Source organism: Cnephaeus nilssonii (genome assembly GCF_951640355.1).
Source record: "Cnephaeus nilssonii genome assembly, chromosome: 9".
Classification (NCBI taxonomy): domain Eukaryota; kingdom Metazoa; phylum Chordata; class Mammalia; order Chiroptera; family Vespertilionidae; genus Cnephaeus; species Cnephaeus nilssonii.
The window spans coordinates 96963461-96974884 of NC_137080.1; the positions used below are offsets into that span (position 1 = coordinate 96963461).

An 11424-nucleotide genomic window follows, 5' to 3' on the forward strand; every position below is an offset into this window, starting at 1 on the left:
CCTCCCGCCCCTCCCGGGGGTCCCGGGGTTGATCGTCCACCTGGGAGGGCATGGCCCTGCCCCTCCCGCCCCTCCTGAGGGTCCCGGGGGGCGATTGGCCACTCGGGGGGGGGCGTGTCCAGCCCCTCCCGCCCCTCCCGGGGGTCCCGGGGTTGATCGTCCACCTGGGAGGGCGTGGTCCTGCCCCTTCCGCCCCTCCCGGGGGTCCGGGGGTCTATGGGCCACCTGGGGGGCCGTGGCCCGGCCCCTCCCGCCCCTCCCGGGGGTCCCAGGGGCCGAGGCTTTCCGGACCTTGGGCACCAGCGGGGAGCCTGCACGGATCGCAGGAAACCACTGGGGGTCGGCTCCTGCAATCCTTAGCAAGGATGTTGGGTGCCGCGGAGCCCAAGGCCACCGCCCGGGGCCAAGCCCCGACCCTGAAAAAGGCAGAAGGCGGTGGCCACAGCCAAGGCCTGGGTCCCTGGTGCCGGCAGAAAACTGGTGCAGGCAGCCAGGTGAATGAAGGTCTATTGCACGAATCTTCGTGCAAACGGGCTACTAGTGTATATATATATATATATATATATATATATATATATATACACACACACACCCATATACTTAAATAATATATATATAATTTATAATACTAAAAACATCTGAATGAATTTTGGACTCTTGGTTAACAATAAGGTATCAATATTAGTTCATTAATTGTAACAAATGTAAGATACTAATTAATATATTAATAAGAAAGTAGTGAAGGATGTAAGGGAATTCTGTACTATCTTCTCAATATTTCTGTAAATTTAAAACTTTTCTTTTTAAAAAAATATATATTTTATTGATTTTTTTACAGAGAGGAAGGGAGAAGGATAGAGAGTTAGAAACATCGATGAGAGAGAAACATCGAACAGCTGCCTCCTGCACACCTCCTACGGGGGATGTGCCCGCAACCATGGTACATGCCCTTGACCGGAATCGAACCTGGGACCTTTCAGTCCGCAGGCCGACGCTCTATCCACTGAGCCAAACCAGTTAGGGCTAAAACTTTTCTATAATTAACGTTTACAATAACAAAACACAATGGGATACAACATAGTCATTGGACTGTCTAAAACTAGAGAGCCTGCCCTAACCGGTTTGGCTCAGTGGATAGAGCGTCGGCCTGCAGACTCAAGGGTCCCAGGTTCGATTCTGATCAAGGGCATGTACCTTGGTTGCGGGCACATCCCCAATAGGAGGTGTACAGGAGGCAGCTGATCGATGTTTCTCTCTCATCGATGTTTCTAACTCTCTGTCCCTCTCCCTTCCTCTCTGTAAAAAATCAATAAAATATAGATTTAAAAAACATATAAGATAAAATAAAACTAGAGAGCCTGTTAATACCAAATGCACAAAGGGGAGCTCTCGTATGCATGTTGGTAGCTGCTGTGAGTAGGTTCTTTTTGTTTTGTTTTTATCACAAACTTGAATTTCATGCACGGGGGGTTGTCCCTCAGCCCAGCCTGCACCCTCTCCAATCTCAGACCCCTCGAGGGATGTCCGACTGCCCGTTTAGGCCCGATCCTGGTAGGATCGAGCCTAAATGGGCAGTCGGACATACCACTCACAATCCAGGACTGCTGGCTCCCAACTGCTCGCCTGCCTGCCTTCCTGATTGCCCCTAACTGCTTCTGCCTGCCAGCCTGATCACCCCCTAACCACTCCCCTGCCAGCCTGATTGATGCCTAACTGCTCCCCTGCCAGCCTGTTTGCTCCTAACTGCCCTCCCCTGCAGGCCTGGTCACCCCTAACTACCCTCCCCTGCAGGCCTGGTTTCCCCCAACTGCTCTCCCCTGCAGGCCTGGGTCCCCCGCAACTGCCCTTCCCTGCAGGCCCAGTCACCCCCAACTTCCCTCCTCTGCCGGCCTGGTCACCCCTAACTGCCCTCCCCTGCAGGCTTGATCGCCCCCAACTGCCCTCCCTTGCAGGCCTGATCCTCCCTAACTGCCCTCCCCTGCTGGCCATCTAGTAGCGGCCATCTTGTGTCCACATGGGGGCAGCCATCTCGTGTGTTGGAGCGGTGGTCAATTTGCATATTACTCTTTTATTAGATAGGATAGGACTTGTTATTTGTCACCCTTAATTCTTAGTAAGCATAATCTTGGCCTGGGGCTCATGTCCATCTGCCCGTTCACCTTGAGCACTGTCTCATCCCCACTTGGCTTTCCAGAGCTGCGCCCTTCACAGTGACGCTCTGCGAGTTTACCCTGTTCAAACTTGGGCTTCTTCAGCATTTGACTTTTCTTTCTTTTTTTTTAAAAAAATATGTTTTTATTGATTTCCAAGAGAGAAAGGGAGAAAGAGAGAAACATTGATTGGCTGCTTTCTGCACACCCCCTACTGGGGATCAAGCCCACAACTTGGGCATGTGCCTCGATCAGGAATCGAACCATGACCTCCTGGTGCATGGGTTGATGCTCAACCACTGAGCAACACCGCTGGGTAGCATTTGACTTTTCTAACAAAGTAATCGTGGAGTGGGTAAATAGATTGGCAAACCTTTTCCGTGTCTTTTCCAATGCTACCTGGAATCAGCTTATTGACATCTTTCAAGTCATTTGTCTGCACTCTTAGGTCATGATTCCCATCATCTTCTGGATTTGACAGACCTGTTTATGAGATAAGAGGTCTTCTGAATCTGATTGTTTTTAACTTTTCTTTAATAAAATTAACACAAAACAGATGAAGCAAATAACCATCGGCAGTCTTGACATCAACATGAGCTTCAATCATGGTTAGCCACATTTTTACCATGGAGCACATTTTGTCTGACACGGATAAGATCCATGCCACAACACAGGTAATATCCATGCCACGACACGGGTAAGATCCATGTTCAGGCAGCTCGGGCCCTGAACACCCTCAGTAATTTGGGTTTCTAACTGCAGTTTCATCATTCTGCAGGCCCGTGAAGCTCACTTGAAAGACATGACCCCTGTGGCCCTCAGACGTGACTTTGGTTCCTGAGTCCTTGTGACTAGCGTTTTCCCAATCTTCCTTACATTGCACAGAGCTGGCCCTTTCACGCACACAGATTTATCTTAGAGAACAGATCAGACGCTTTCTTCTCGGCTCCTTTTTGCCACCTTTTGTGAGCACTTGTTCTTTCCCACCGCCACGGTGCTGCTCACAAAGCTAGAGGCTGTGAGTAGGTTCTTTTTAAAAATCTTTTTTAAAATATATATTTTTAGACACTACTGGCTCAGTAGTGTCTGCCTGCGACCAAGGGGTCCCAGTTCAATTCCAGTCAAGGACACGACATATCGACATATCGGTTGGAAGCTCCTCCTGAGCCCAGGACCCTGATTAGGGTTAGTGCAGGAGAAAAACAATTGCTGTGTTTCTCTCTGTTTTTCTCTCTCTCTAAAAAAATCAATGGAAAAATATCTTTTGGTGAGGATTTATATATATATACTAGTGGCCCGGTGCACAAAATTCATGCACATTAAAAGGGGGTTAGAGGGAATAATTTAATATTGCTATTTGCCTTTTCTCTATAGTAGCAGTGTCAAAGATGAACGAAAATTAGTAAAATGTATATGAAAACCTTCCTCCTGTCAGAGTCTGGGGTGAACCACAGGACCCAGAGTTAAGTCCCCGCCCACCCACATGCACCTCAAAATCGCGTGAGACCCGAGAACTCAAGATGGCAGCGTAGGTAAACATCTAAACTGCAGCCGTGCACAACAATTTCAAAACTACAACTAAAGGACAAAACCTCTATCACCCAGAGCCACGGGAGGGCTGGCTGAGTGGAAAATCTACAACTAGACAGAAAGAGAGAGGAACGTTCAGGCACAAACGCTGAAAAGCTGAGGTACGGGGGTGTGCGTGCACGATACGGGCTGGCGGTGGATCCCAGCTGGCGGCGGGCGTTGCTTTCTTCAACCCAAAGGGGAGACATGCGGCACCCAAACTTCTACGAGGAGAAGCATCCTCGATGCTTCTCTGTCTCTGGACTGGCTGCCATCGGGTCAGAAAGTGAGGGTGGCTTGCTTGCAGAGCTGCGCAGAGGAATATTTGTTTGCTGCACTGGGGCGCAAGACACGGGGACGTGGTCCAAGACGCAGGAAGGCTGGCTTCCAGCTATTGCTGTTTGCCACGCTGTAGCCTAGTGACGCCCTGAGACCCCACCCCGCACAACCTACAAACCCACCCAAGCTCCAAGCAGCGGTTTTTGCATATGAATGGATCGCCGCTTAACCTAGCAACCAGTTCAGACAGCTCCAAAATCTCCAAATCCCAAGCAGGGAGGAGAGGACTGGAATTCTCCTGTAGCCCCGGCAGGTTGGCCTCAGACAGTAGCTGACCTGCACCCCATTGGAGATCCAGAAGCCAGTGTACCTAGTGGTCAGTGTGAGACACAGATTTCAACTCCTCACATCCATAAGTGACACATTCAAGAGGGAGGCAGACTCAGTGAGCACCAAAGCCCCACTGAAACAAGTCCTGCCCCATAAGCGTGTCTCCAGTGCAGCAGTTATAAAAACAGTGGGTCCCCACAGCCAATTGGCCTGGAGGACAATTCCTCCCAGTGTACCAACAGCAATCAAGGCTTAACTACACCAAGACTTTGCACTCAGCCCACAAAGGGGTGCACCAAGACCGTCCACCTCAGGTGATTGGGGAGGCTGAGCTACTGGCCCTATAGGTCACCTACCACACAAAGCCGCTCCATCAACACAGGGAAGCAGCCAAAATGCGGAGGCACAGAAACATGTCACGAATGAAAGAAATGGAGGAAAGCAAACTACGGGACGATATAGAGTTCAAAACCACATTTATAAGGTTACTCAAGAATCTTCTAAAAACTGTGGAGAAACTTGATGAGACCTTCAAGGACCTCAATGAGAATGTCAAAAAAATGGAAAAGGACCAGTCAGAAATTAAGCATGCACTGTCTGAAATAAAGAATATACAGAAACTTGCCCTAGCTGGTTTGGCTCAGTGGATAGAGCGTCGGCCTGCGGACTCAAGGGTCCCAGGTTCAATTCCGGTCAAAGGTATGTACCTTGGTTGCGGGCACATCCCCAGTAGGGGGTGTGCAGGAGGCAGCTGATCGATGTTTCTCTCTCATCGATGTTTCTGACTCTCTCTCCCTCTCCCTTCCTCTCTGTAAAAATCAATAAAATATATTTTTTTAAAAAAATATACAGAAACTCAACTGTAGATCAACATACCCCAAGAATCAAACCAAAGATCTGAAATATGAGGAAACAAAAAAACACCCAACCAGAGAAAACAAAAAATAAGAGGAAACAAAAAACACCCAACCAAAAAGAAAAAAGAATCCAAAAATATGAAGATAATGTAAGGAGCCTCTGGGAAAACTTTAAGCATACCAATATCTGAATTCTTGGGGTGCCAGAAGAAGAGAGAGAGCAAAATATTGAAAACCTATTAGAAGAAATAATGACAGAAAATTTTCCCCACCTGGTGAAAGAAATAGACTTACAAGTTCAGGAAGCACACAGAACCCCAAACAAGAGGAATCCAAAGAGGACCACACCAAGACACATTATAATCAAAATGCCAAAGGCAAAAGACAAAGAGAGAATCTTGAAAGCAGTAAGAGAAAAACAGTTAGTTACCTACAAGGGAGCACCCATATGATTGTCAGCTGATTTCTCAACAGAAACTATGCAGGCTAGACAGGAGTGGCAAGAAATATTCAAAGTGATGAACGGCAAGAACCTACAACCAAGACTACTCTACCCAGCAAAGCTATCATTCAGAATTGAAGGTCAGATAAAGAGCTTCACAGATAAGAAAAAGCTAAAGGAGTTAATCACCACCAAACCAGTATTATATGAAATGCTGAAAGGTATTCTTTAAGAAGAGGAAGAAGAAGAAAAAGGTAAAGATAAAAATTATGAACAACAAAAAGACATCAAATACATACCTATCAACGAGTGAATCTAAAAATCAAGTGAATAAAAAGTCTGAAGAACAGAATGGACTGGTGAATGTAATGGAATCAGGGATATAGAAAGGGAGTGGACTGACAATTCTCAGGGGGAAGGGGGTCTGAGGGGTGTGGGAAGAGATTGGACAAAGGTCTTACACCTATGGATAAAGACAGTGGCGGGGGGTAAGGGCATAGGGTGGGGTGGGGAATCAGGTGGAGGGGAACTATGGGGGGAAAAAAAGAGGAACACTTGTAATAATCTGAACAATAAAGATTTATTTTTTTAAAAAATCGCGTGAGATCCAGAGCCAGCCGGCCCCTGCCCCCATTGGGCTAGATCCAAACCTGGCCACTCCCACCTTTGTCAAGCACTGCCTGGCAGGGGACGTAGCCACAGGTCCCCTGGCCCCACACCAGGATGGGGGGGGGGTGTCCTGAAGTCCTCCAGCCCAGACCAGGGTGGGGGGCATGCCTTGAGGTCCCCCTTCAAGCTCCACCAGGTGGGGGACATGGCCTGAGATCCCCTGTGAAGCCCCGCTGGGTGGGGGGCATGGCCTGAGGTCCCCTGTCAAGTCCACAGGGGCGGGGGAGGGCGTAGCTTCAGGTCCCTGCTGATTGCTCATTAAGGCTCTTTATGGGAACTTGGCCTCAGCTGTGGGTGCAGCCATCTTTGTGATGGAGTGATGGTCAATTAGCATATTCCCTCTTTATTAGATAGGATATATATATATATATATATATATATATATATATATTCCCTCTTTATTAAATAGGATATTCCCTCTATATTAGATAGGATATATATATGATATATATATAAATACGATATGATATATATATATAAATCATACAATATACAATATGATATGATATATATATATATATATATATATATATATATATATATATATATATAAAGGGATAGGGAGAAACATCAGCTGCCTCCTGCACGCCCCCTATTGGGGATCAAGCCCGAAACCCGGGCATGAGCCCTTCACCAAAATGGAACCCGGGGCCCTTCAGTCTACAGGCCAACGCTCTACCCACTGAGCCAAACCGGATTTTTAACTCTGGTAAAGAAAATCTTACTTTTACATTGTAGTCTGCATTACAAACAGGCCTGTAAGGGAATGCAATCACACAGAAGATCGTGGTGGTTTCTGATTAGTAAGTGGAGTTCAACGAATGAGGTTGCAGAGTTCATTGGAAGCTTGGATAAAGTTAACCCACTGCAATGACCACAACTGTAATAAATAAAGCTTTCCACCACGATACGGTCCCGCTGTTCTCACGGTACAAATATGGACACAACGCTGAAGGTTCCCAGGGCGGCCCCCGCCCTCCTCCCCGACGCGGGCCACCGGGCGGCCGCTCCCGCCAGGGCCCGCAGAGGGGCCGGCCTCACCGGGAAGACAGCCACGTGGGCCCAACCCGCGCGAGCGGCCGCCCTTCCCCGCCCCGGGGATTCCAACTTCCCGCTCGGGACGCGGTGACGCGAGACCGGGCGGCCCCGGGGCGTGGGCAGGAGAAGCCCCGCCCTCCGGGGCAGGGCCGGCCGGGGCGGGGCGGGGCGGGGCCGGCCGGGGCGGGGCGGGGCGGGGCCTGCGGCGCGGGAACCCCGGGCCCGCCCCTGCCCGCCGGTTCTCGCCATGGCCCCGGCGCTGCTGCTGGTCCCGGCCGCCCTCGCGTCTTTCGTCCTGGCCTTCGGCACCGGGGTGGAGCTCGTGCGCTTCACCTCCCTCCGGCCTCTGCTCAGGGGGACGCCGGAGCCCGAGGGGCCCGGTGAGCGGGGGCGGGGCGGCCCCGCGCGGGGAGGAGGGCGGGAAGCCGGGAAGCCGGGGCGGGGACTGCAGCCCGCGCGCCTTTAGGAAGTCGGGGCAGCGGTCGGGGCAGCCGTCGGGCCCGAGCCCCCGGGGCGGCAGTGCGCGGGGTGCAGACCGCCCTGTAGGCGGCCGGAGCCGGGTTGGGGGCCTCGGGCAGCGGGAGGAGGGGCCGGGCGCTCCCGCGCGCCTCGGTGCCCGCCCCCCAGGAACGCCTCCCGGCTCTGAAGGAGGCGGGAAGGGAGGAGACGGCGGAGGGGGCGTGGGGCGGGCAGAGCTAGAGACGAAGCCTGGAGAGACGCGGCCCGGGACCCCCAGAGGAGAGGAGGGGCGGGGGGTTTGCCACCATCTTCCTGCTCTTTTCTCTCTCCCACCTCCCCCCAGAGGCGCCCCAGGGCTGGCTGGCCGCCTTTCAGGACCGCGGCGTCCTGGCTCCGCTGGCGTGGGATCTGGGGCTCCTGCTGCTATTTGTGGGGCAGCACAGCCTCATGGCGACTGAGACAGTGAAGGTGTGGCTGTCCCGGTACTTTGGGGTTCTTCAGAGGTCCCTGTACGTGGCATGCACTGCGCTGGCCTTGCAGGTATGCGGCCCTGGAAGCTGAGTCCCTAAGGGGAGTCTGGGAAGGATGCCCTAGATGGGGGCGGGGGGACTTTAGGCTTCCAACAAAAGTGTGGGTTTAGAGAAGCCAGGACTCTAGTCCCAGCCTCCGTTCCTCCACAGCACACACCTTACTTTATATCAAGAAGGGTGCACTGCCCTAGCCGGTTTGGCTCAGCGGATAGAACGACAGCCCGAGGACTGAAGGGTCCCGGGTTCGATTCCCGTCAAGGGCATATACCTCGATACAGAGTCCTGGAGGCGACCAACTGATGTGTCTCTCTTACATCCATGTTTCTCTCTGTCTCCCCCTCCGTTCCACTCTCTAAAAATATGCTCGGGTGAGGATAAACTAGAAGGTGCACCTTGTGGTCCCCCGAGCACCAGTGCCATGCGCACTGCCCCTCTGCACATTGTCAGGTCTGCCTGAGGCGCTCTCCTCCGCTGTCAGCCCTGCCCGGTCTTCACTCCCAGGAGCAGGCTCCTGAGTTAGTATGGTTTTTTTTTTTAAATATATTTTATTGAGTTTTTACAGAGAGGAAGAGAGAGGGATAGAGAGCCAGAAACATCGATGAGAGAGAAACATCGATCAGCCGCCTCCTGCACACTCCCCACTGGGGATGTGCCCGCAACCCATGTACATGCCCTTGACCGGAATCGAACCCAGGACCTCCCAGTCCGCAGGCCGACGCTCTATCCACTGAGCCAAACCGGTTTCGGCGAGTTAGTATGGTTTTTATTTACTTACTGGAGGCCCAGTGCACGCAATTGGTTCAAGGGCCGTGTCCCCCCTCCCCGCCCCCCCCCCCCCCCGGCTGGGGGCCCCTGTCGCAGCCCCCACCCGCTGTAGCTTCGACTGAAAGGATGTCCGGTCTAATTAGCATATTACACTTTTATTATTATAGGTTTTCTTTTTAATCCTCACCTGAGTATATTTTTCCATTGATTTTCAGATGAATGGAAGAGAGAGGGAAAGACAGAGAAACATTGATGTGAGAGAAACACATCCATTGGTTGCCTCCTGCACGTGCCCCGACCAGGGCCTGGACCAGGGGAGGAGCCTGTAACTGAGGTACCTGCCCTTGGCAGGAACTGAACCCGGGACCCTTTGGTCAGCAGGCCAAGGCTCTGTCCACTGAGCCAGCCCGGCTAGGGCCCGGCTTCCTAGCTAGTACTCGCTTGTCTTCTCAGTGGGTGCTGGGCATAGGCCGCTCTGCACCTCCCTGGTCACCCTCACCGTCATGTCAGTCCTCTGGGAAGATACGGTCATCCCTGTATCCTGGGAACCCCACCCAGCACCTCCACGAGCTGAGTGTTGGTGATGCTCCTGGTAAAGATGGGGAGGCTACAGGCCGGTCTGGGGTGGGGCAGCCTGTCCAGGTCTCCGGCTCTCCTCCTCCCCCAGCTGGTGATGCGGTGCTGGGAGCCCGTCCCCAGAGGCCCTGTGCTGTGGGCAGCGCGGGCCGAGCCCTGGGCCACCTGGGTGCCCCTGCTGTGCTTTGTGCTGCACGCCGTCTCCTGGCTCCTGGTCTTCAGCATCCTCCTCGTCTTTGACTACGCGGAGCTCATGGGCCTCAAGCAGGTGAGGCCCCGTCCCCACCTTCCGTCCTTCCATCCTCTCGCCTCGCCAAGGACTTCCCGCTCCTCCTCCCATGCGCGGGCACCTTCCTCTCGCTTTCGGCTCCCTTGCCTGCCTCACCTGTATGATAGGCTCCCCTCTGCTCCCGCTCAGAGGCCAGAAACCTCCTGGGCCTGTGGAAGGTTCCTGGCAGGGAGATGAGGGTCAGGGGCCCAAGACCTGGAAGGGGGAGGTTGCTGGGCCTGAGTCATCGAGGTGGGGTACCTGGCAGGGAGGAGAGGGGACAGCTGTGAAGGGCCCTGGCTGCTGACTGCTCCCCTCTCCTAGGTGTACTACCACGTGCGAGGGCTGGGCGAGCCCCTCGCCCTGAAGTCCCCCCGAGCTCTGAGGCTCTTCTCCCACCTGCGCCACCCAGTGTGTGTGGAGCTGCTGACGGTGCTGTGGGTGGTGCCCACCCTGGGCACCGACCGGCTGCTCCTCGCCCTCCTCCTCACCCTGTACCTGGGCCTGGCCCACGGACTTGACCAGCAAGACCTCTGCTACCTCCGAGCCCAGCTGCAAAGGAAACTGCACCTGCTCTCCCGGCCCCAGGAGGGCGGGGCCGAGTGAGGAGGAGCCTGGTGTCAAGCCCCGTCCTCCTCTCCCCTTGGAATTCAAACCCCGGACACCCAGGCCCTGGCTTATTCCGACCAGAGGCCCAAATCCATGGGCTGAGGGGCCGTCCCATCCACTCCACTGCCAGGCCATCTCATGCCCTAAATCCCAAGTGTCAGCACTCAGAGGCCCACTCCTGGCCAGCCAGGAGGGTTGGGGGAGATTTGTTGGTCTCACAGCTGAGGGCGTGACCCCCTTCCCAGCCTCCCGGGCACTCGCCCTGCATCTCAGGGTCCCCTTCGCCTCGCTCGCGCCCCAGGAGCTGGTGCAAGCCGCCCCCCCCCGCCTCCCGCCACGGCCCTGCACCTCGAGGCCCCCTGGTTCCGTCCTGCAACTGAGCGGAGCGGACTGTGCCCTGCGTTCGGGTGACTGGGGCTCCCCGCTCTCCCGAGGAACCGCGGCGGGGAAATAAATCGCAGCCCGTTTCTCTGCACTTGGCGCGCAGTTTGTCGGAGCCGCGGGGCACAGTTTGGGAAGGACCTGCGGAGCCGCGGCCCCCACCCGAGCCCGGCACCTCGCGCCCCCGGCGACCGCTGGGTGGCGGCTGCGCCCTCGGACCCGCCCCGCCTTCCGGAGCGACCCAGCCCCTCCTTCCACATCCCCGGGCCCTGGGCCGACCTGGGTCAGGGACGGAGCCGAGGGGGCGAGCTCTCAAAGCGGCAGCTTCCCGGCCTCTCCTGCCGCCCCCCACGACCCCTGCCGGGCGCTTGGGGCCACGCAAGACAAAGGCTGCCCGAGGCCGAGGCGTGGGGAGGGGCGGGGAGGGCGGGCCGGGCTCCGAGCAGCTGCCGCTTCCTCCCACGTCCCTCGAGGGGCCTGAGTCACGGGCGCCGCCCCGGTC

At 54.5% G+C, this 11424-nt stretch overlaps 1 protein-coding gene across 2 annotated transcripts; it reads left to right on the forward strand.

The window, feature by feature from the left end:
* Positions 1-7561: 7561 nt before the first annotated feature.
* Positions 7562-11382, forward strand: NRM (nurim). 2 transcript variants are annotated; one of them, XM_079781353.1, is made up of 4 exons: positions 7562-7714; positions 8137-8333; positions 9756-9932; positions 10257-11033. In XM_079781353.1, exons 1-4 carry the CDS (start codon positions 7582-7584, stop codon positions 10536-10538), a joined length of 789 nt encoding a protein of 262 aa, XP_079637479.1. In that variant the 5' UTR covers positions 7562-7581; the 3' UTR covers positions 10539-11033. The 2 variants fall into 2 exon arrangements, with proteins under 2 accessions (XP_079637479.1, XP_079637480.1); XM_079781354.1 differs by lacking the exons at positions 8137-8333; positions 9756-9932 and having other exon boundaries at positions 10257-11382.
* Positions 11383-11424: the final 42 nt, after the last annotated feature.